General features: G+C 37.2%; 1 protein-coding gene and 1 long non-coding RNA gene across 7 annotated transcripts in view; one reads left to right on the top strand and one right to left on the bottom strand.

The window, feature by feature from the left end:
* The window catches only part of LOC142659071 (uncharacterized), a 215795-nt gene that overhangs the window by 117743 nt on the left and 71106 nt on the right, over positions 1-26946 (bottom strand). The window lies entirely within an intron of this gene.
* NSMF (NMDA receptor synaptonuclear signaling and neuronal migration factor) overlaps positions 1-26946 on the top strand; it is a 70264-nt gene that overhangs the window by 29403 nt on the left and 13915 nt on the right. For 3 of the 4 annotated variants that reach the window (XM_075834791.1, XM_075834792.1, XM_075834793.1), the window contains 8 exons: positions 7429-7481; positions 8723-8812; positions 8991-9115; positions 9752-9835; positions 10595-10628; positions 22650-22720; positions 23165-23244; positions 26183-26285. In XM_075834791.1, coding sequence (XP_075690906.1) covers positions 7429-7481; positions 8723-8812; positions 8991-9115; positions 9752-9835; positions 10595-10628; positions 22650-22720; positions 23165-23244; positions 26183-26285 — 640 coding nt within the window. Of the gene's footprint in view, positions 1-5089; positions 5159-7428; positions 7482-8722; positions 8813-8990; positions 9116-9751; positions 9836-10594; positions 10629-22649; positions 22721-23164; positions 23245-26182; positions 26286-26946 lie in introns of all 4 variants that reach the window. The other variant, XM_075834794.1, reaches the window with a different exon arrangement.

The raw sequence follows: 26946 nt of genomic DNA, 5'->3' as shown, positions 1-26946 counted from the left end.
TAGTAGTTATATTCTTGTATATAGGAGCAGTATTATACTAGTTATATTCTTGTATATAGGGGGCAGTATTATAGTAGTTATATTCTTGTATATAGGAGCAGTATTATAGTAGTTATATTCCTGTATATAGGGGGCAGTATTATAGTAGTTATATTCCTGTATATAGGGGGCAGTATTATAGTAGTTATATTCTTGTATATAGGGGCAGTATTATAGTAGTTATATTCCTGTATATAGGGGCAGTATTATAGTAGTTATATTCTTGTATATAGGGGCAGTATTATAGTAGTTATATTCTTGTATATAGGGGGCAGTATTATAGTAGTTGTATTCTTGTATATAGGGAGCGGTATTATAGTAGTTATATTCTTGTATATAGGGACAGTATTATAGTAGTTATATTCTTGTATATAGGGGGCAGTATTATAGTAGTTATATTCTTGTATATAGGGGGCAGTATTATAGTAGTTGTATTCTTGTATATAGGGGCAGTATTATAGTAGTTATATTCTTGTATATAGGAGCAGTATTATAGTAGTTATATTCTTGTATATAGGGGGCAGTATTATAATAGTTATATTCTTGTATATAGGGGCAGTATTATAGTAGTTATATTCTTGTATATAGGGGGCAGTATTATAGTAGTTATATTCTTGTATATAGGAGACAGTATTATAGTAGTTATATTCTTGTACATTGAGGCAGTATTATAGTAGTTATATTCTTGTATATAGGGGGCAGTATTATAGTAGTTATATTCTTGTATATAGGGGGCAGTATTATAGTAGTTATATTCTTGTATATAGGAGCAGTATTATAGTAGTTATATTCTTGTATATAGGGGCAGTATTATAGTAGTTATATTCTTGTATATAGGGGGCAGTATTATAGTAGTTATATTCTTGTATATAGGAGCAGTATTATAATAGTTATATTCTTGTATATAGGAGGCAGTATTATAGTAGTTATATTCTTGTATATAGGGGGTAGTATTATAGTAGTTCTATTCTTGTATATAGGAGGCAGTATTATAGTAGTTATATTCTTGTGTATAGGGAGCAGTATTATAGTAGTTATATTCTTGTATATAGGGAGCAGTATTATAGTAGTTATATTCTTGTATATAGGAGCAGTATTATAGTAGTTATATTCTTGTATATAGGAGCTGTATTATAGTAGTTATATTCTTGTATATAGGGGGTAGTATTACAGTAGTTACATTCTTGTATATAGGGGGCAGTATTATAGTAGTTATATTCTTGTATATAGGAGCAGTATTATAGTAGTTATATTCTTGTATATAGGGGGCAGTAATATAGTAGTTATATTCTTGTATATAGGGGGCAGAATTATAGTAGTTATATTCTTGTATATAGGGGCAGTATTATAGTAGTTATATTCTTGTATATAGGAACAGTATTATAGTAGTTATATTCTTGTATATAGGGGCAGTATTATAGTAGTTATATTCTTGTATATAGGGGGCAGTATTACAGTAGTTATATTCTTGTATATAGGAGCAGTATTATAGTAGTTATATTCTTGTATATAGGGGGCCGTATTATAGTAGTTATATTCTTGTATATAGGGGGCAGTATTATAGTAGTTATATTCTTGTATATAGGGGGCAGTATTATAGTAGTTATATTCTTGTATATAGGGGCAGTGTTATAGTAGTTATATTCTTGTATATAGGGAGCAATATTATAGTACATAGTTATATTCTTGTATATATGGGCAGTATTATAGTAGTTATATTCTTGTATATACGGGGCAGTATTATAGTAGTTATATTCTTGTATATAGGGGCAGTATTATAGTAGTTATATTCTTGTATATAGGAGGCAGTATTATAGTAGTTATATTCTTGTATATAGGGGCAGTATTATAGTAGTTATATTCTTGTATATAGGGGCAGTATTATAGTAGTTATATTCTTGTATATACGGGGCAGTATTATAGTAGTTATATTCTTGTATATAGGGGCAGTATTATAGTAGTTATATTCTTGTATATAGGAGGCAGTATTATAGTAGTTATATTCTTGTATATAGGAGCAGTATTATAGTAGTTATATTCTTGTATGTAGGGGGCAGTATTATAGTAGTTATATTCTTGTATATAGGGGGCAGTATTATAGTAGTTATATTCTTGTATATAGGGGCAGTATTCTAGTAATTATATTCTTGTATATAGGGGCAGTATTATAGTAGATATATTCTTGTATGTAGGGGGCAGTATTATAGTAGTTATATTCTTGTATATAGGGGCAGTATTATAGTAGTTATAGTCTTGTATATAGGGGGCAGTATTATAGTAGTTATATTCTTGTATATAGGGGCAGTATTATAGTAGTTATATTCTTGTATATAGAGGGCAGTATTATAGTAGTTATATTCTTGTATATAGGGGGCAGTATTATAGTAGTTATATTCTTGTATATAGGGGGCAGTATTATAGGAGTTATATTCTTGTATATAGGAGGCAGTATTATAGTAGTTATATTCTTGTATATAGGGGCAGTATTATAGTAGTTATATTCTTGTATATAGGGGCAGTATTATACTAGTTATATTCTTGTATATAGGGGCAGTATTATAGTAGTTATATTCTTGTATATAGGAGCAGTATTATACTAGTTATATTCTTGTATATAGGGGGCAGTATTATGGTAGTTATATTCTTGTATATAGGAGCAGTATTATAGTAGTTATATTCCTGTATATAGGGGGCAGTATTATAGTAGTTATATTCTTGTATATAGGGGCAGTATTATAGTAGTTATATTCCTGTATATAGGGGCAGTATTATAGTAGTTATATTCTTGTATATAGGGGCAGTATTATAGTAGTTATATTCTTGTATATAGGGGGCAGTATTATAGTAGTTGTATTCTTGTATATAGGGGCAGTATTATAGTAGTTATATTCTTGTATATAGGAGCAGTATTATAGTAGTTATATTCTTGTATATAGGGGGCAGTATTATAATAGTTATATTCTTGTATATAGGGGCAGTATTATAGTAGTTATATTCTTGTATATAGGGGGCAGTATTATAATAGTTATATTCTTGTATATAGGGGCAGTATTATAGTAGTTATATTCTTGTATATAGGGGGCAGTATTATAGTAGTTATATTCTTGTATATAGGAGACAGTATTATAGTAGTTATATTCTTGTACATAGAGGCAGTATTATAGTAGTTATATTCTTGTATATAGGGGGCAGTATTATAGTAGTTATATTCTTGTATATAGGGGGCAGTATTATAGTAGTTATATTCTTGTATATAGGAGCAGTATTATAGTAGTTATATTCTTGTATATAGGGGCAGTATTATAGTAGTTATATTCTTGTATATAGGGGGCAGTATTATAGTAGTTATATTCTTGTATATAGGAGCAGTATTATAGTAGTTATATTCTTGTATATAGGAGGCAGTATTATAGTAGTTATATTCTTGTATATAGGGGGTAGTATTATAGTAGTTCTATTCTTGTATATAGGAGGCAGTATTATAGTAGTTATATTCTTGTGTATAGGGAGCAGTATTATAGTAGTTATATTCTTGTATATAGGGAGCAGTATTATAGTAGTTATATTCTTGTATATAGGAGCAGTATTATAGTAGTTATATTCTTGTATATAGGAGCTGTATTATAGTAGTTATATTCTTGTATATAGGGGGTAGTATTACAGTAGTTACATTCTTGTATATAGGGGGCAGTATTATAGTAGTTATATTCTTGTATATAGGAGCAGTATTATAGTAGTTATATTCTTGTATATAGGGGGCAGTAATATAGTAGTTATATTCTTGTATATAGGGGGCAGAATTATAGTAGTTATATTCTTGTATATAGGGGCAGTATTATAGTAGTTATATTCTTGTATATAGGAACAGTATTATAGTAGTTATATTCTTGTATATAGGGGCAGTATTATAGTAGTTATATTCTTGTATATAGGGGGCAGTATTACAGTAGTTATATTCTTGTATATAGGAGCAGTATTATAGTAGTTATATTCTTGTATATAGGGGGCAGTATTATAGTAGTTATATTCTTGTATATAGGGGGCAGTATTATAGTAGTTATATTCTTGTATATAGGGGGCAGTATTATAGTAGTTATATTCTTGTATATAGGGGCAGTGTTATAGTAGTTATATTCTTGTATATAGGGAGCAATATTATAGTACATAGTTATATTCTTGTATATATGGGCAGTATTATAGTAGTTATATTCTTGTATATAGGAGGCAGTATTATAGTAGTTATATTCTTGTACATAGGAGGCAGTATTATAATAGTTAATTTCTTATCCAAATGTGGGCAACATTTTAATAGTTAGGGCTAAAGTAGTACATATATTGGAGCTTAGTAGGACAGGTCAATGAGTGTTGTGGCAACCACTTTTGCAAGCCTGAAATGTGCTCAAAGCCGTTGTCACTTCCCTTCCCCACTCTTCAAACAATACAACATGCATGCTAATATGAATTATTTTTTGACAGAGATGCTATCTGGAAAAAAAAATACATCGTAAATATGGTGAAGATTTTGCAGTCAGGACTAGGGAATGTAATTTGTTATCCTATTAAAATTATTGTGCACCAACATGCAACCTGTCAAGTTCTCCCTCCCCTATATGAAGCAGCCTTTTATATACGGTCATATTTAAAAAATATAAATTCACAAAACACAACTGCACACAGCAATGCCCCAATGCACTAAGTGAATTATCGCTATAGTGATATTGAGGACTGAGTTTAGTGACATTTGATTAGAATGACAACTTCTACAGATAATATTAGGATGATAGTTTTTGACAATCACAAAGTAGAGGTGTGTCGTTCTGTATTATAATCGTTTATGTGGATGATACGGTCGTTCGTCCTCATGGATTTTGGTCTGGCTGTGAGGTCTATGTTGTCTCCATCTCTCTGCCTGTGTGTGGTCAGAAGCATTGCTTTTGCCTCTGTCGTGTCTGTTTTTGTGGTTTGTCACCTCACCTGGACATGGTGTGCTATTGTTTTGGTTTATCCGTCTTTTGATGGGTTTAGTTTTTGACACAAACCGGTTTCTCAGGGCCTTCCGGGGCTATGCCGAGAGAAAACGTCGGAAGCGAGAAAATGACTCTGCAGCTGTTATACAGAGGTAGGGTGAGCTCCTAGTATGCATGCCTAACCATTACAGGTCTGTGTATACAGTTCTTTCATGCATTTATCAGATTGAATATAAAGACGGATATAATTCATGTATTTGACTACAATTTACTCCTTGAGTGCTACCAATTTTATTACTGCACGATTTCTTTAAGATAAATATATTCAATCAATTCATATTGGTTGTCACCCAGCTTTCCCAGCCCCAGATGAAGTATATTCATCTCTGTGTTGAATCTATTCACCTATGTCAGATGGAAAACCAGTGTAACCCAATGCTGATATCGTCAAAAGGTTGAGCGAATGATATAGTATTGATCATAACTTACAATATAAATGATATACACACAACATCAAAGCTAACAAACTATAGAAAGTTGTCAGGTACCAACTATGAAATCGCAACAGTGACCCCTGCTGGTTCAATAGTTATATGACACTTGAGAAACATCCTTCCAAAACTGCTTATAAATAATTGAAATGTGCTTTGTATCTATTAAAATAGTATAATGTATAATTTTTATTGCACCTTGCGTATAATGCGTAATGGTCGCCAGTTTTCCTTTTAATTTCTATTACCAGCTTCAGTTTACTCCATAAAAATAAATCTGCCAAGTGATTTCACATTACAGAATCCGTTCATCTTCCTGTCATTTCTCCCAGTGTTTTCTAAGGGAGTGATCAAGCGGAAAATATTTCTGTTATTTCCTTCAGGATAATAAAATCTAAGATTATCCACTTATGACACCCACGACGCCAAACCCTAATCACAGCCCTGCCAAGTGTCAGCTTAACGCCGCATCCTCCGTGACATGGTGATACTTTGCCCCTCCTCTTGCAACGGATTCAGCTGTCAGAAATGACAGTGGTGTGGTCAGTCCATGCTGGGACTTTTAGCTCCCTACTGCAGTGGCGTAGCTAGGGCTTTAGCACGAAGGGGGGGGGGGGGGGGCGACAACACATCTGAGTAGGCCCCAACCCACACAGTATAATGATCCCTTAGTGGCCCCCACACAGTATAATGACCCCTTAGTGCCCCACCACACTCTATAATGACCCCTTAGTGGCCCCCCCACACAGTATAATGACCCCTTAGTGGCCCCACACACAGTATAGTGACACCTTAGTGGCACCCACACAGTATGACACCTTAGTGGCCCCCACACAGTATGACACCTTAGTGGCCCCCACACATTATAATGACCCCTTAGTGGCCCCCACACAGTATAATGACCCCTTAGTGGCCCCCACAGTGTAATGCCCCTATAGCTGCCCCCATACAGAAAAAATCCCCTATAGCTGCCCCCACACAGGATAATGCTCCTATAGCACACACACACACACACACACACACACACACACACACACACACACACTATAATAACCCCTTAGTGCCCCCCACATAGTATAATAACCCTTAAGTGCCCCCCACTTAGTATAATGGCCACCAATAGCTCCCAGTGCCCTCCACACCGTATATTGACCCCCTTAGTGGCCACCACACAGTATAATGCCCCTATAGTGCCTCCCACACTGTATAATGCCCCATAGCTTCCCCCATACAGTATAATGCCCCACACAGTAAAATGTCCTCATAATTGCCCTCCACACAGTATAATTCCCCATAGCTGCTCGATACAGTATATACCCCTACCAGTCATAGCAGTGTGGGATCCCTGGTGAGGTCAATACGCCTCCTTCATTGTTTTGGTTGGAGTTACCCTTTAATAACTGACAGTCAGCAAGTCGATATATGTAGCATGCAGAGACCCGGTGAAGACAGCATTGACCGCCGTCAGACAAAAATTCAATTGGAGACTGCTTGGAGAATTATGACACCAATGGAAACAAAAAATACTGACAACACACCAAGTTCAAAGGAATACTCCGAGCCAAACTGATACTCTGTATTGTGCCCAGTGCAGGGCATGAGGGGACGGTGCCAGAGTTTTGAGTTCATTGAATCTGTGTCATGCTCCGCCCCTTTAGGCCCTGCATTAGGCACTATCCTGAACTGCCCCTTTAAATTGAACTAGAGCCTTGATGGTTCTCTTCTGGCCATACATTATGGGTGCTGATGTGAAGAGATCTCGGATGCTGCCTCCATATAAGTGGCCTTTGCACTGCTCTGGAGCACAACGTTTTTATTCCAGCCTTTAGTCATACCTCCAGGCGAGGGGCAGATTAATAAACATATTTCTTCTACAGTATACAAACTCATTTTATTTCTGGCTTAGGTTCTGCTCTGTTCTTTTCCCATAGGAATTTTCGCAAACACTTACGCATGGTGGGAAGCCGGAGAATGAAAGCTCAAAGTAAGAACCCGTCCTGAGTCCTGAATGAAATTACCCTCAGACGGGTCTTTTAAGTGTATTTATGGATTTCATATAGGTATTCCCTCGTGTGTTGGTGGATCATGACTTTATTTATATGCATTCATCAGGGCAGCTTAGCGGTCTCTGGACGCGAAGTTTACTCTTCTCATGCGCGTCATTGGAGATCATTAGACTCCCAGATTAGTCTTCTTATTTCCGATTGTGCACAGCTGGATTCTCATTATTTAGTATAGCATGACAAAATGAAAAGGTTAATGAATTATATAGGAGTAGGGCAGGACGTATAGCAGGATATACAGGGAGTAGTGATTGTTAGCCCTTATGGGAGAGGAGGAATGGGGAGCTCAGGGGGAATATACCAAGAAGTAAAGATGTCTGACCTCATGCACGCGACCGTATTTTTATTTTTTTACTGTCCCCAAATACGGATCCATAGTCATTCATAACTCAACCGCATATACGGCACGCCGTCCGCAAATACGGTCCATAGTGCATCCGTATTTACAGATCCGCAAAAGAAAACAGGGAGAAATCTTGGGTAATCCCCTGGCGTCGCATAGCAAAGGTTCCGCAATTACAGTCGGCTACAGATGCACATCCGTAGCCGTCCGCAATTACAGAAGCGCCCATAGACTGCTATGGGGAGTCCGTGACAAAACTACGAACAAGAATAGGACATGTTCCATAATTTGCGTATCAATTCTACGGCCCGCAAACACATCCGTAAATATACGGAGAGGCGCCCGTGACCCATAGAAACGAATGGGTTCGCAATTTCATCCGTAATTACGGATCCGTAATCCCGGATGAAAACTATGGTCGTGTGAATGGGGCCAAAGAGGGAAAATGTCTATCGCCAGGACTAGGACTGGATACCTTAGATTAGAGTTGCATAGAAGCATGCATTGGTATAGTGAAAAAAAAAGCAAGCCACCATTGAAAAAAATCTGCCACGGCGCGAGTGGACAGGATCAGTAAAACATGGCCGATTTCTTTCAATAACGGAGCCACACCTGCTAATAAGTTATAAGTGGTAATGCAGATCACTGCACTGAATTGGAGCTGCAATACCAGACACAACCTGTAGACAGTTGTGGCGTTGCTTCTGGAAGATAATAGCCATGTTTTTCTAATCCTGGATATCCAGGATTTGTCCATTATGTCTTATTTATGTTAGTATTAATATTAAAGCCGCTGCCTCCCCTGTGTTTGATATTTAGCCTTCGCTGACCGTAGAGAAAGAAGCTTCAGCCGGTCCTGGAGCGACCCCACCCCAGTGAAATCCGACTCCATTCATGACTCCAGAGAAAGTGAGTATCAGACAAATGTAAGAAAAACGAAGGCTCCTTGTGTGTCACTACAACTTCTATATAGATCTGGACATAAAACCTGTGGCAGACCCTGGAGATTGGCCACAATTGGGATGGTCTCAGCACTAGTACAGCGCCTCCTCTGACTAGTATGAGGATTTTTTTTATTTCCCCTCAGGCCATGATTTGCAGAATTCCTGTAGCGCTCTGGATGAAGACTGTGACGACCTGAACTGGGAGGCGGAAAGAGAAATGGAAATCCTGTCCTGTGAAGGAGAAGATTTTATTCCACCCAAGATCATGGTAAGAATTGTATCTGTCACATTATATCTGCTGTCTCACCCATTCATCTGGAATCCTAAATTCTCTAGAAATACTTAAGAAAATCTCTGGGGGGAATCGATATTATCAGTGCCTTCACGGTTATCGGACATAGGATGTTTTAGGACAACCTGTGCCTTGTACTGCATGGACAGAATACAGGCTGCCGTAAAGAATGGCTTATATTCTGCAGGTAGATCTATAAACCCACTACAGGGAACTTGAATTCACCACGACCATGCAAAAGTTTTATTAAAAACACTCTCGCTTTAGGGCCAGTTTCACACGAGTGTAATACAGATGCGTTCCTGTGCCCGTATTAACGCTGCAAATCCCGACCGCGAGTCTGAAGCGGATAGTTCGGGTCATTAGACCGGGATTTGTGACCATAATACGCTCGTGCGAGACTGGCCTTAATATTAATGTCATCATATTTGGTCAATACATATCCAACATCTTATCCTACGGCCAGCAATGTGAGATCAGAGTGAAGCAGTGACGTGAGATGTTAGAATATGCTGTGTGTTTATTTTCTGTAGACGCATCGGAGCATGTGACTTTTTGTTGTGGTCTACGTGATACATATCCAGTCATTGATCAGGTTTTCTCCATCTGCAGCTAATATCATCCAAAGTTCCAAAAGCAGAATACATCCCGACCATAATCCGGAGAGATGACCCCTCCATCATCCCCATTCTCTATGTAAGAGCTGCTAATGTGTCTGTCTGTCTGTCACATTGTTTATAATGCCATGCAACCTGTATAAGATAACAATAAAAATAATTGTGCCTTCCATTAAAAAATTTTGGGGGCATAAACCAGTGTTGGATCCAAAAAACAAAGGAGGAGAAGTATAATCCTTTCCTTTCAGCCTCACGCACATGGTGGCAATATGGTTCTGTACTTTATGGGCCCGTACTGTACCTGCATATGCCTCTGATTTCAGTAGTGGCATGTTCTAGCATTGATTTTTGGGGAGAATACCACCGTAATCCAGTACCGTACGGAGACACCATAGTGCGACACACTGATTGCCTATGATCCCTGAACGTAAGGACTCTGTGTGCCGCCGTAAGTCAAGAAGCCTCCTACTTTTCTCTTGTTTAAGATCTAAAAGAGTGGGCTGCCACGTAGTGGTCCCTACCTCAGTGTAGGAGTGCTTCCCCCTTATACATAAGTCCAAGTAGACAAACAACACAGCAGAAGGAGGAGTGTAAGAAAGTGTCTATGTATACTTGTATGCGAATGGGAGACTGGGTGACCAGAAGAGTCAGCTCGATAAGTTCAAAATGGCCGACAAAGGTTGCAACTTCCTGTTCCCATTTACAGTAGAACAAGCAGCTCTGGAGTACAAACTGCTACTCTGACAATTGTAATACTGTGTAGATGAAGAAGAGGTACAATCAGGAATGGTGCATTTTCTAAACCTAATCCAGTCCTTTATTCTCCTTTGCTTTTTAGGATCATGAACACGCAACATTTGATGACATCTTAGGTAGGTTTTCTTATATTTGGGGAACTGGAGGATGGGGTTTACCTTCAATTAGATTTCATGGAATCGTTTTTACATGGCTTGATGCAGCAAATATCAATCCTTAAAAACAGCAATGATGGGAGTAGACTCCGTATTGACCTCTTGGATTGCCAGATGGTTTCATTGTAATATTTCTAGAACTAATTACATCCATAATCTCTCAAATGTTACACTCCATGTATTTTACATTAAACCTTTCCTACAAAGACGCAGATTGTGAGGTTGAGAATATTTGGTTTCACATCTACAGCTTGTTGTTGTAATGACATTTAGCATCTGGGCTATAATGTGATGTTAAGTAAATGTGACACTCAATTTACTCAATATCATTATAAAAGAGGCCATCTATTTCCAGCTCTCAGATAACTGACCTGACTGCGGCAGATTATGCCTGAGTGTTGACAGATACAATCTAACGCTCAGTCAGCATTAAGAGATCATATTATACAATGTAACGGTCAGTCAGCATTAAGAGATCATATTATACAATGTAACGGTCAGTCAGCATTAAGAGATCATATTATACAATGTAACGGTCAGTCAGCATTAAGAGATCATATTATACAATGTAACGCTCAGTCAGCCTGTAGAGATCATATTATACAATGTAACGCTCAGTCAGTCTGAAGAGATCATATCATACAATGTAACGCTCAGTCAGCCTGTAGAGATCATATCATACAATGTAACGCTCAGTCAGTCTGTAGAGATCATATTATACAATGTAACGCTCAGTCAGTCTGAAGAGATCATATCATACAATGTAACGCTCAGTCAGCCTGTAGAGATCATATCATACAATGTAACGCTCAGTCAGCCTGTAGAGATCATATTATACAATGTAACGCTCAGTCAGTCTGTAGAGATCATATTATACAATGTAACGCTCAGTCAGTCTGAAGAGATCATATCATACAATGTAACGCTCAGTCAGCCTGTAGAGATCATATCATACAATGTAACGCTCAGTCAGCCTGTAGAGATCATATTATACAATGTAACGGTCAGTCAGCCTGTAGAGATCATATTATACAATGTAACGCTCAGTCAGCCTGTAGAGATCATATCATACAATGTAACGCTCAGTCAGCCTGTAGAGATCATATCATACAATGTAACGCTCAGTCAGCCTGTAGAGATCATATTATACAATGTAACGGTCAGTCAGCCTGTAGAGATCATATTATACAATGTAGCGGTCAGTCAGTCTGAAGAGATCATATCATACAATGTAACGCTCAGTCAGCCTGTAGAGATCATATTATACAATGTAACGCTCAGTCAGCCTGTAGAGATCATATTATACAATGTAACGCTCAGTCAGCCTGTAGAGATTATATTATACAATGTAACGCTCAGTCAGTCTGAAGAGATCATATTATACAATGTAACGCTCAGTCAGTCTGAAGAGATCATATTATACAATGTAACGCTCAGTCAGTCTGAAGAGATCATATCATACAATGTAACGCTCAGTCAGTCTGAAGAGATCATATTATACAATGTAACGCTCATTCAGCCTGTAGAGATCATATTATACAATATAACGCTCATTCAGCCTGTAGAGATCATATTATACAATGTAACGCTCAGTCAGCCTGTAGAGATCATATTATACAATGTAACGCTCATTCAGCCTGTAGAGATTATATTATACAATGTAACGCTCAGTCAGCCTGTAGAGATCATATTATACAATGTAACGCTCAAGCAGTCTGAAGAGATATTATAAAATGTAACGCTCATTCAGCCTGTAGAGATCATATTATACAATGTAACGCTCATTCAGCCTGTAGAGATCATATTATACAATGTAACGGTCAGTCAGCATTAAGAGATCATATTATACAATGTAACGGTCAGTCAGCATTAAGAGATCATATTATACAATGTAACGGTCAGTCAGCATTAAGAGATCATATTATACAATGTAACGCTCAGTCAGCCTGTAGAGATCATATTATACAATGTAACGCTCAGTCAGTCTGAAGAGATCATATCATACAATGTAACGCTCAGTCAGCCTGTAGAGATCATATCATACAATGTAACGCTCAGTCAGTCTGTAGAGATCATATTATACAATGTAACGCTCAGTCAGTCTGAAGAGATCATATCATACAATGTAACGCTCAGTCAGCCTGTAGAGATCATATCATACAATGTAACGCTCAGTCAGCCTGTAGAGATCATATTATACAATGTAACGCTCAGTCAGTCTGTAGAGATCATATTATACAATGTAACGCTCAGTCAGTCTGAAGAGATCATATCATACAATGTAACGCTCAGTCAGCCTGTAGAGATCATATCATACAATGTAACGCTCAGTCAGCCTGTAGAGATCATATTATACAATGTAACGGTCAGTCAGCCTGTAGAGATCATATTATACAATGTAACGCTCAGTCAGCCTGTAGAGATCATATCATACAATGTAACGCTCAGTCAGCCTGTAGAGATCATATCATACAATGTAACGCTCAGTCAGCCTGTAGAGATCATATTATACAATGTAACGGTCAGTCAGCCTGTAGAGATCATATTATACAATGTAGCGGTCAGTCAGTCTGAAGAGATCATATCATACAATGTAACGCTCAGTCAGCCTGTAGAGATCATATTATACAATGTAACGCTCAGTCAGCCTGTAGAGATCATATTATACAATGTAACGCTCAGTCAGCCTGTAGAGATTATATTATACAATGTAACGCTCAGTCAGTCTGAAGAGATCATATTATACAATGTAACGCTCAGTCAGTCTGAAGAGATCATATTATACAATGTAACGCTCAGTCAGTCTGAAGAGATCATATCATACAATGTAACGCTCAGTCAGTCTGAAGAGATCATATTATACAATGTAACGCTCATTCAGCCTGTAGAGATCATATTATACAATATAACGCTCATTCAGCCTGTAGAGATCATATTATACAATGTAACGCTCAGTCAGCCTGTAGAGATCATATTATACAATGTAACGCTCATTCAGCCTGTAGAGATTATATTATACAATGTAACGCTCAGTCAGCCTGTAGAGATCATATTATACAATGTAACGCTCAAGCAGTCTGAAGAGATATTATAAAATGTAACGCTCATTCAGCCTGTAGAGATCATATTATACAATGTAACGCTCATTCAGCCTGTAGAGATCATATTATACAATGTAACGCTCATTCAGCCTGTAGAGATCATATTATACAATGTAACGCTCAGTCAGCCTGAAGAGATGATATTATACAATGTAACGCTCAGTCAGTCTGAAGAGATCATATTATACAATGTAACGCTCAGTCAGCCTGAAGAGATCATATTATACAATGTAACGCTCATTCAGCCTGTAGAGATCATATTATACAATGTAACGCTCATTCAGCCTGTAGAGATCATATTATACAATGTAACGCTCAGTCAGCCTGAAGAGATGATATTATACAATGTAACGCTCAGTCAGTCTGAAGAGATCATATTATACAATGTAACGCTCAGTCAGCCTGTAGAGATCATATTATACAATGTAACGCTCATTCAGCCTTTAGAGATCATATTATACAATGTAACGCTCAGTCAGCCTGTAGAGATCATATTATACAATGTAACGCTCAGTCAGCCTGTAGAGATCATATTATACAATGTAACGCTCAGTCAGCCTGTAGAGATCATATTATACAATGTAACGCTCAGTCAGCCTGTAGAGATCATATTATACAATGTAACGCTCATTCAGCCTGTAGAGATCATATTATACAATATAACGCTTAGTCAGCCTGAAGAGATATTATACAATGTAACGCTCAGTCAGCCTGAAGAGATTATATTATACAATGTAACGCTCAGTCAGTCTGAAGAGATTATATTATACAATGTAACGCTCAGTCAGTCTGAAGAGATATTATACAATGTAACGCTCAGTCAGTCTGAAGAGATCATATTATACAATGTAACGCTCAGTCAGCCTGTAGAGATCATATTATACAATGTAACGCTCATTCAGCCTTTAGAGATCATATTATACAATGTAACGCTCAGTCAGCCTGTAGAGATCATATTATACAATGTAACGCTCAGTCAGCCTGTAGAGATCATATTATACAATGTAACGCTCAGTCAGCCTGTAGAGATCATATTATACAATGTAACGCTCAGTCAGCCTGTAGAGATCATATTATACAATGTAACGCTCATTCAGCCTGTAGAGATCATATTATACAATATAACGCTTAGTCAGCCTGAAGAGATATTATACAATGTAACGCTCATTCAGCCTGTAGAGATCATATTATACAATGTAACGCTCAGTCAGCCTGAAGAGATATTATACAATGTAACGCTCATTCAGCCTGAAGAGATATTATACAATGTAACGCTCGGTCAGCCTGAAGAGATTATATTATACAATGTAACATCCAGTCAGCCTGTAGAGATCATATTATACAATGTAACGCTCAGTCAGCCTGAAGAGATTATATTATACAATGTAACGTCCAGTCAGCCTGTAGAGATCATATTATACAATGTAACGCTCAAGCAGTCTGAAGAGATCATATTATACAATGTAACGCTCGGTCAGCCTGAAGAGATCATATTATACAATGTAACGCTCAGTCAGCCTGAAGAGATCATATTATACAATGTAACGCTCAGTCAGCCTGAAGAGATCATATTATACAATGTAACGCTCATTCAGCCTGAAGAGATTATATTTTACAATGTAACGCTCAGTCAGCCTGAAGAGATCATATTATACAATGTAACGCTCAGTCAGCCCGAAGAGATTATATTTTACAATGTAACGCTCAGTCAGTCTGAAGAGATTATATTATACAATGTAACGCTCAGTCAGCCTGAAGAGATCATATTATACAATGTAACGCTCATTCAGCCTTTAGAGATTATATTATACAATGTAACGCTCAGTCAGCCTGTAGAGATCATATTATACAATGTTACGCTCAGTCAGCCTGTAGAGATCATATTATACAATGTAACGCTCATTCAGCCTGTAGAGATCATATTATACAATGTAACGCTTAGTCAGCCTGAAGAGATATTATACAATGTAACGCTCAGTCAGCCTGAAGAGATATTATACAATGTAACGCTCAGTCAGCCTGAAGAGATATTATACAATGTAACGCTCATTCAGCCTGAAGAGATTATATTATACAATGTAACGTCCAGTCAGCCTGTAGAGATCATATTATACAATGTAACGCTCAGTCAGCCTGAAGAGATTATATTATACAATGTAACGTCCAGTCAGCCTGTAGAGATCATATTATACAATGTAACGCTCAAGCAGTCTGAAGAGATCATATTATACAATGTAACGCTCAGTCAGCCTGTAGAGATCATATCATACAATGTAACGCTCAGTCAGCCTGAAGAGATTATATTATACAATGTAACGTCCAGTCAGCCTGTAGAGATCATATTATACAATGTAACGCTCAGTCAGCCTGAAGAGATTATATTATACAATGTAACGTCCAGTCAGCCTGTAGAGATCATATTATACAATGTAACGCTCAAGCAGTCTGAAGAGATCATATTATACAATGTAACGCTCGGTCAGCCTGAAGAGATCATATTATACAATGTAACGCTCAGTCAGCCTGAAGAGATTATATTTTACAATGTAACGCTCAGTCAGTCTGAAGAGATCATATTATACAATGTAACGCTCAGTCAGTCTGAAGAGATATTATACAATGTAACGCTCAGTCAGTCTGAAGAGATCATATTATACAATGTAACGCTCAGTCAGCCTGAAGAGATTATATTATACAATGTAACGCTCATTCAGCCTGAAGAGATTATATTATACAATGTAACGCTCAGTCAGCCTGTAGAGATCATATTATACAATGTAACGTTCAGTCAGCCTGTAGAGATCATATTATACAATGTAACGCTCAGTCAGCCTGTAGAGATTATATTATACAATGTAACGCTCAGTCAGCCTGAAGAGATCATATCATACAATGTAACGCTCAGTCAGCCTGAAGAGATCATATTATACAATGTAACGCTCAGTCAGCCTGAAGAGATCATATTATACAATGTAACGCTCAGTCAGCCTGTAGAGATCATATTATACAATGTAACGCTCAGTCAGCCTGAAGAGATCATATTATACAATGTAACGCTCAGTCAGCCTGTAGAGATCATATTATACAATGTAACGCTCATTCAGCCTGAAGAGATCATATTATACAATGTAACGCTCAGTCAGTCTGAAGAGATCATATCATACAATGTAACGCTCATTCAGCCTGTAGAGATCATATCATACAATGTAACGCTCAGTTAGCCTGAAGAGGTCATATTATACAATGTAACGCTCAGTCAGCCTGAAGAGATTATATTATACAATGTAACGCTCAGTCAGCCTGAAGAGATTATATTATACAATGTAACGCTCAGTCAGCCTGAAGAGATCATATTATACAATGTAACGCTCAGTCAGCCTGTAGAGATCATATCATACAATGTAACGCTCAGTCAGTCTGAAGAGATCATATTATACAATGTAACGCTCAGTCAGCCTGAAGAGATCATATTATACAATGTAACGCTCAGTCAGCCTGTAGAGATCATATTATACAATGTAACGCTCAGTCAGTCTGTAGAGATCATATTATACAATGTAACGCTCAGTCAGTCTGAAGAGATCATATCATACAATGTAACGCTCAGTCAGCCTGTAGAGATCATATCATACAATGTAACGCTCAGTCAGCCTGTAGAGATCATATTATACAATGTAACGCTCAGTCAGCCTGTAGAGATCATATCATACAATGTAACGCTCAGTCAGCCTGTAGAGATCATATTATACAATGTAACGGTCAGTCAGCCTGTAGAGATCATATTATACAATGTAGCGGTCAGTCAGTCTGAAGAGATCATATCATACAATGTAACGCTCAGTCAGCCTGTAGAGATCATATTATACAATGTAACGCTCAGTCAGCCTGTAGAGATCATATTATACAATGTAACGCTCAGTCAGCCTGTAGAGATTATATTATACAATGTAACGCTCAGTCAGTCTGAAGAGATCATATTATACAATGTAACGCTCAGTCAGTCTGAAGAGATCATATTATACAATGTAACGCTCAGTCAGTCTGAAGAGATCATATCATACAATGTAACGCTCAGTCAGTCTGAAGAGATCATATTATACAATGTAACGCTCATTCAGCCTGTAGAGATCATATTATACAATATAACGCTCATTCAGCCTGTAGAGATCATATTATACAATGTAACGCTCAGTCAGCCTGTAGAGATCATATTATACAATGTAACGCTCATTCAGCCTGTAGAGATTATATTATACAATGTAACGCTCAGTCAGCCTGTAGAGATCATATTATACAATGTAACGCTCAAGCAGTCTGAAGAGATATTATAAAATGTAACGCTCATTCAGCCTGTAGAGATCATATTATACAATGTAACGCTCATTCAGCCTGTAGAGATCATATTATACAATGTAACGCTCATTCAGCCTGTAGAGATCATATTATACAATGTAACGCTCAGTCAGCCTGAAGAGATGATATTATACAATGTAACGCTCAGTCAGTCTGAAGAGATCATATTATACAATGTAACGCTCAGTCAGCCTGAAGAGATCATATTATACAATGTAACGCTCATTCAGCCTGTAGAGATCATATTATACAATGTAACGCTCATTCAGCCTGTAGAGATCATATTATACAATGTAACGCTCAGTCAGCCTGAAGAGATGATATTATACAATGTAACGCTCAGTCAGTCTGAAGAGATCATATTATACAATGTAACGCTCAGTCAGCCTGTAGAGATCATATTATACAATGTAACGCTCATTCAGCCTTTAGAGATCATATTATACAATGTAACGCTCAGTCAGCCTGTAGAGATCATATTATACAATGTAACGCTCAGTCAGCCTGTAGAGATCATATTATACAATGTAACGCTCAGTCAGCCTGTAGAGATCATATTATACAATGTAACGCTCAGTCAGCCTGTAGAGATCATATTATACAATGTAACGCTCATTCAGCCTGTAGAGATCATATTATACAATATAACGCTTAGTCAGCCTGAAGAGATATTATACAATGTAACGCTCAGTCAGCCTGAAGAGATTATATTATACAATGTAACGCTCAGTCAGTCTGAAGAGATTATATTATACAATGTAACGCTCAGTCAGTCTGAACTTGATGGACATGTGTCTTTTTTCAGCCGTACTAACTATGTAACTATGTAACTATGTAACGCTCAGTCAGTCTGAAGAGATCATATTATACAATGTAACGCTCAGTCAGCCTGTAGAGATCATATTATACAATGTAACGCTCATTCAGCCTTTAGAGATCATATTATACAATGTAACGCTCAGTCAGCCTGTAGAGATCATATTATACAATGTAACGCTCAGTCAGCCTGTAGAGATCATATTATACAATGTAACGCTCAGTCAGCCTGTAGAGATCATATTATACAATGTAACGCTCAGTCAGCCTGTAGAGATCATATTATACAATGTAACGCTCATTCAGCCTGTAGAGATCATATTATACAATATAACGCTTAGTCAGCCTGAAGAGATATTATACAATGTAACGCTCATTCAGCCTGTAGAGATCATATTATACAATGTAACGCTCAGTCAGCCTGAAGAGATATTATACAATGTAACGCTCATTCAGCCTGAAGAGATATTATACAATGTAACGCTCGGTCAGCCTGAAGAGATTATATTATACAATGTAACATCCAGTCAGCCTGTAGAGATCATATTATACAATGTAACGCTCAGTCAGCCTGAAGAGATTATATTATACAATGTAACGTCCAGTCAGCCTGTAGAGATCATATTATACAATGTAACGCTCAAGCAGTCTGAAGAGATCATATTATACAATGTAACGCTCGGTCAGCCTGAAGAGATCATATTATACAATGTAACGCTCAGTCAGCCTGAAGAGATTATATTATACAATGTAACGCTCAGTCAGCCTGAAGAGATCATATTATACAATGTAACGCTCATTCAGCCTGAAGAGATTATATTTTACAATGTAACGCTCAGTCAGCCTGAAGAGATCATATTATACAATGTAACGCTCAGTCAGCCCGAAGAGATTATATTTTACAATGTAACGCTCAGTCAGTCTGAAGAGATTATATTATACAATGTAACGCTCAGTCAGCCTGAAGAGATCATATTATACAATGTAACGCTCATTCAGCCTTTAGAGATTATATTATACAATGTAACGCTCAGTCAGCCTGTAGAGATCATATTATACAATGTTACGCTCAGTCAGCCTGTAGAGATCATATTATACAATGTAACGCTCATTCAGCCTGTAGAGATCATATTATACAATGTAACGCTTAGTCAGCCTGAAGAGATATTATACAATGTAACGCTCAGTCAGCCTGAAGAGATATTATACAATGTAACGCTCAGTCAGCCTGAAGAGATATTATACAATGTAACGCTCATTCAGCCTGAAGAGATTATATTATACAATGTAACGTCCAGTCAGCCTGTAGAGATCATATTATACAATGTAACGCTCAGTCAGCCTGAAGAGATTATATTATACAATGTAACGTCCAGTCAGCCTGTAGAGATCATATTATACAATGTAACGCTCAAGCAGTCTGAAGAGATCATATTATACAATGTAACGCTCAGTCAGCCTGTAGAGATCATATCATACAATGTAACGCTCAGTCAGCCTGAAGAGATTATATTATACAATGTAACGTCCAGTCAGCCTGTAGAGATCATATTATACAATGTAACGCTCAGTCAGCCTGAAGAGATTATATTATACAATGTAACGTCCAGTCAGCCTGTAGAGATCATATTATACAATGTAACGCTCAAGCAGTCTGAAGAGATCATATTATACAATGTAACGCTCGGTCAGCCTGAAGAGATCATATTATACAATGTAACGCTCAGTCAGCCTGAAGAGATTATATTTTACAATGTAACGCTCAGTCAGTCTGAAGAGATCATATTATACAATGTAACGCTCAGTCAGTCTGAAGAGATATTATACAATGTAACGCTCAGTCAGTCTGAAGAGATCATATTATACAATGTAACGCTCAGTCAGCCTGAAGAGATTATATTATACAATGTAACGCTCATTCAGCCTGAAGAGATTATATTATACAATGTAACGCTCAGTCAGCCTGTAGAGATCATATTATACAATGTAACGTTCAGTCAGCCTGTAGAGATCATATTATACAATGTAACGCTCAGTCAGCCTGTAGAGATTATATTATACAATGTAACGCTCAGTCAGCCTGAAGAGATCATATCATACAATGTAACGCTCAGTCAGCCTGAAGAGATCATATTATACAATGTAACGCTCAGTCAGCCTGAAGAGATCATATTATACAATGTAACGCTCAGTCAGCCTGTAGAGATCATATTATACAATGTAACGCTCAGTCAGCCTGAAGAGATCATATTATACAATGTAACGCTCAGTCAGCCTGTAGAGATCATATTATACAATGTAACGCTCATTCAGCCTGAAGAGATCATATTATACAATGTAACGCTCAGTCAGTCTGAAGAGATCATATCATACAATGTAACGCTCATTCAGCCTGTAGAGATCATATCATACAATGTAACGCTCAGTTAGCCTGAAGAGGTCATATTATACAATGTAACGCTCAGTCAGCCTGAAGAGATTATATTATACAATGTAACGCTCAGTCAGCCTGAAGAGATTATATTATACAATGTAACGCTCAGTCAGCCTGAAGAGATCATATTATACAATGTAACGCTCAGTCAGCCTGTAGAGATCATATCATACAATGTAACGCTCAGTCAGTCTGAAGAGATCATATTATACAATGTAACGCTCAGTCAGCCTGAAGAGGTCATATTATACAATGTAACGCTCAGTCAGCCTGAAGAGATTATATTATACAATGTAACGCTCAGTCAGCCTGAAGAGATTATATTATACAATGTAACGCTCAGTCAGCCTGAAGAGGTCATATTATACAATGTAACGCTCATTCAGCCTGTAGAGATCATATTATACAATGTAACGCTCAGTCAGCCTGTAGAGATCATATCATACAATGTAACGCTCAGTCAGTCTGAAGAGATCATATCATACAATGTAACGCTCAGTCAGTCTGAAGAGATCATATTATACAATGTAACGCTCAGTCAGCCTGTAGAGATCATATTATACAATGTAACGCTCAGTCAGCCTGTAGAGATCATATCATACAATGTAACGCTCAGTCAGCCTGAAGAGATTATATTATACAATGTAACGCTCAGTCAGCCTGTAGAGATCATATCATACAATGTAACGCTCAGTCAGTCTGAAGAGATCATATTATACAATGTAACGCTCAGTCAGTCTGAAGAGATTATATCATACAATGTAACGCTCAGTCAGCCTGAAGAGATCATATCATACAATGTAACGCTCAGTCAGTCTGAAGAGATCATATTATACAATGTAACGCTCAGTCAGTCTGAAGAGATCATATTATACAATGTAACGCTCAGTCAGCCTGTAGAGATTATATTATACAATGTAACGCTCAGTCAGCCTGTAGAGATCATATTATACAATGTAACGCTCAGTCAGCCTGAAGAGATTATATTATACAATGTAACGCTCATTCAGCCTGTAGAGATCATATTATACAATGTAACGCTCAGTCAGTCTGAAGAGATCATATTATACAATGTAACGCTCGGTCAGTCTGAAGAGATTATATTATACAATGTAACGCTCAGTCAGCCTGTAGAGATTATATTATACAATGTAACGCTCAGTCAGTCTGAAGAGATCATATTATACAATGTAACGCTCAGTCAGTCTGAAGAGATTATATTATATAATGTCGCTTTTGTGATTCATGTATACAATGTATTCTTTTTTTCTTCTCCAGAGGAAATTGAGAAAAAGCTAAATGTATATAGGAAGGGCTGCAAGATCTGGGAAATGCTAATATTCTGTCAGGTGAGTGACAGCCAAGGTAAAGCTGGCCCAGTGGCATGTGATCCTACAAAGATAGATCACATGACTACAATGGGGGTGAGGGGGGCACTGAACGGTTTCCTGTCCCACAATCATAGTGCTTGCCTGTTGCTGCCACTAGGGGAAGCACAATGCATACAGATTTTATTCAATTGTCATTAGATAAAGCCCATGTTTATCTTGTGTTACAGCTGATAATCACTGAATTATTTTGGTTAAACGAATGCACCCCGAGTCATACCTAAGTTTTCCTTTAGCTAGGACAAAAATGAAGTTCAATGCCCTAACCACCTACCTTAATGCCCCATCCAAGTTAGAGTAGCTTGTTGGCGCCCCCCTGGCACATGCCTCGCCAGCTTCCCATGGCTACTCTTCTGCTTTGACATGAGTTCTCTTACCATCTTACCCCTCTTGGTTTCTTTGTAGGGTGGACCCGGCTACCTCTACCTTTTAAAAAATAAGGTTGCTACATTTGCCAAAGTGGAGAAGGAGGAAGATCTTATTTTGTAAGTTGAGAAATTAAAAATAATAATAATAAAAATAAAAAAAGTATAAGTATAAGTATTTCTACATGAAAGTAAAATGATATGGTAACTATTACAGCTATTACAGGGCGTCAACCTACTTTCTCATAGACCTGATCAACAACTATGACTAGTTATGCCGTAATACAGAAGTGTGTGTGTGTGTGTGTGGGGGGGGGGGGGTAACTGTAATACTAGGCAAATTTATCGTTCAGGGACCTAGAAAAGCTGGGTGACATTCAATGGGGCTTTTTGATTTTAGAAAGAAAAGCTCTTTACAATAAGAATATCCACTATAATCCATATTTATTATAGGACAACTACCCGACTTATACTTTACGTATTGTAGATTTGCAGCACAGTGTTAGTGAAAGAAAGTCATGAATAATTGATCTTCCATCCCATTACATCTCGCTGTGCACCGACGACTCCCAGGAATGTGTATTTACAGTTCAATACGTAGGAGAGATGTGGATTGTATCAATAATTGATCTTCTGCATTGTGCTGACCATGAAATCTGACAGTCATGTTAAATATTCCTTGGTGGAGAGGGAATTATTTACAAAAAATACAAAAATATAGGTTTATGTTTTCCATAGTAAGTAGCGTTAAGTCGTGTTAGAGTAAAATACAAATCTCTGCAATACATTACTAGCTATGTGTGTGTGTGTGTGTGTGTGTGTGTGTGTATATATATATTAGGCTGGATAAAGATGCCAGTAAGCTAGATAGAAGCATTGCCTGCCTGTGGGGTGAATAAACACACCCCTTTTTTCATTCACCACTTTGGCGTTCTGCCTCAATTCCTTCTTACCTGATACACACACACACACACACAATGCCTAGGTTATACCAGCATGCTCCATATCACTATACACAAGAAGATGTATAACTTATACCAACTATATACAGAAGATACCCAGGTTATACCGGCATGCTCCATATCACTATATACAAGGAGATGTATAACTTATACCAGCTGCACATATATAATTATATACAGAAGATACCCAGGTTACACCAGCATGCTCCATATCACTATATACAAGAAGATGTATAACTTATACCAGCTGTACATATATAATTATATACAGAAGATACCCAGGTTATACCAGCATGCTCCATATCACTATATACAAGGAGATGTATAACTTATACCAGCTGCACATATATAATTATATACAGAAGATACCCAGGTTATACCAGCATGCCCCATATCACTATATACATGAAGATGTATAACTTATACCAGCTGTACATATATAATTATATACAGAAGATACCCAGGTTATACCAGCATGCTCCATATCACTATATACAAGAAGATGTATAACTTATACCAGCTGTACATATATAATTATATACAGAAGATACCCAGGTTATACCAGCATGCTCCATATCACTATATACAAGAAGATGTATAACTTATACCAGCTGTACATATATCATTATATACAGAAGATACCCAGGCTATACCAGCATGCTCCATATCACTATATACAAGAAGATGTGTAACTTATACCAGCTGTACATATATGATTATATACAGAAGATACCCAGGTTATACCAGCATGCTCCGTATCACTATATACAGGAAGATGTATAACTTATACCAGCTGCACATATATAATTATATACAGAAGATACCCAGGTTATACCAGCATGCTCCATATCACTATATACAGGAAGATGTATAACTTATACCAGCTGCACATATATAATTATATACAGAAGATACCCAGGTTATACCAGCATGCTCCGTATCACTATATACAAGAAGATGTATAACTTATACCAGCTGTACATATATAATTATATACAGAAGATACCCAGGTTATACCAGCATGCTCCATATCACTATATACAAGAAGATGTATAACTTATACCAGCTGTACATATATAATTATATACAGAAGATACCCAGGTTATACCAGCATGCCCCATATCACTATATACAAGAAGATGTATAACTTATACCAGCTCTACATATAGAATTATATACAGAAGATACCCAGGTTATACCAGCATGCTCCATATCACTATATACAAGAAGATGTATAACCTATACCAGCTTTACATATATAATTATATACAGAAGATACCCAGGTTATACCAGCATGCTCCATATCACTATATACAGGAAGATGTATAACTTATACCAGCTGTACATATATAATTATATACAGAAGATGCCCAGGTTATACCAGCATGCTCCATATCACTATATACAAGAAGATGTATAACTTATACCAGCTGTACATATATAATTATATACAGAAGATCCCCAGGTTATACCAGCATGCTACATATCACTATATACAAGAAGATGTATAACTTATACCAGCTGTACATATATAATTATATACAGAAGATGCCCAGGTTATACCAGCATGCTCCAGACCACTATATTCAAGATGTATAACTTATACCAGCTGTACATATATAATTATATACAGAAGATACCCAGGTTATACCAGCATGCTCCATATCACTATATACAAGAAGATGTATAACTTATACCAGCTGTACATATATAATTATATACAGAAGATACCCAGGTTATACCAGCATGCTCCATATCACTATATACAAGAAGATGTATAACTTATACCAGCTGTACATATATAATTATATACAGCAGATACCCAGGTTATACCAGTATGCTCCATATCACTATATACAAGAAGATGTATAACTTATAGCAGCTGTACATATATAATTATATACAGAAGATACCCAGGTTATACCAGCATGCTCCATATCACTATATACAAGAAGATGTATAACTTATACCAGCTGTACATGCCCAGGTTATACCAACATGGTGTATTTCACTAAATATAAGAATGTTATTACCATAGAAGCTTTACATGTATATGACAATCTTTTAAATGTTATGTTGTTATTATGATTTTCTAGGTTTTGGAAAAGACTGACCAAGTTGATGAGCAAAATTAATCCAGAACCCAACATGATACACATTATGGGGTGCTACGTGCTGGGGAACCCCAATGGTGAAAAGGTACGTTGGTTAGAGGGAAGGAAGATAATGACACATGAGCATATGAATGGGATATCTGTAGGGTATTGAGGCATCCATCTATAAGGAATGAAGGCTTGGAGGCAGGTTTATATTACGGGATGTCATATGGCTTCATTCCCTTTCACATTTGTGGAGAAAAAGTCATTGCAGCTACACAACACAGTGCCTTCATGGCCATGCCACTTCTGCAGCCACTGAAATAACTCCCTGTAGACTTGTTTGAAGCAGAAATTGCTTACAAAAAATAGATCTTGAGTCCTTATATAATTTCTGGCCAACTATGAGGGCTCAGCGAGACTGCGCATGCAAAGTCTGTCCAAGTTTTCATTTCTATACTCATGAAGAGTTGAAGCTCTGTTGGATCTGGTTATTTTGTTGGGAACGTCAATGCTCGTGAAAACCTCGGTAACAGTGATCACAATATAGTTACATTTTACCTATACTGTAAAAAACAAACGCAGGCTGGGAGGGCAAAAACACTTCATTTTAAGAAGGCCAATTTCCCCAGGATGAGGGCTGCAATTCAGGATATGGACTGGGAAGATCTAATGTCAAATAATGGTACAAATGATAAATGGGAGACTTTCAAATCTACTTTGGGTTATTATAGTGCAAATTTTATTCCTATAGGTAACAAGTA

The sequence above is a fragment of the Rhinoderma darwinii genome, chromosome 8, assembly GCF_050947455.1.
Source record: "Rhinoderma darwinii isolate aRhiDar2 chromosome 8, aRhiDar2.hap1, whole genome shotgun sequence".
Classification (NCBI taxonomy): Eukaryota; Metazoa; Chordata; class Amphibia; order Anura; family Rhinodermatidae; genus Rhinoderma; species Rhinoderma darwinii.
Note: the sequence above shows the minus strand (reverse complement) of the source record. Positions and strands in the feature narration are given on the sequence as shown.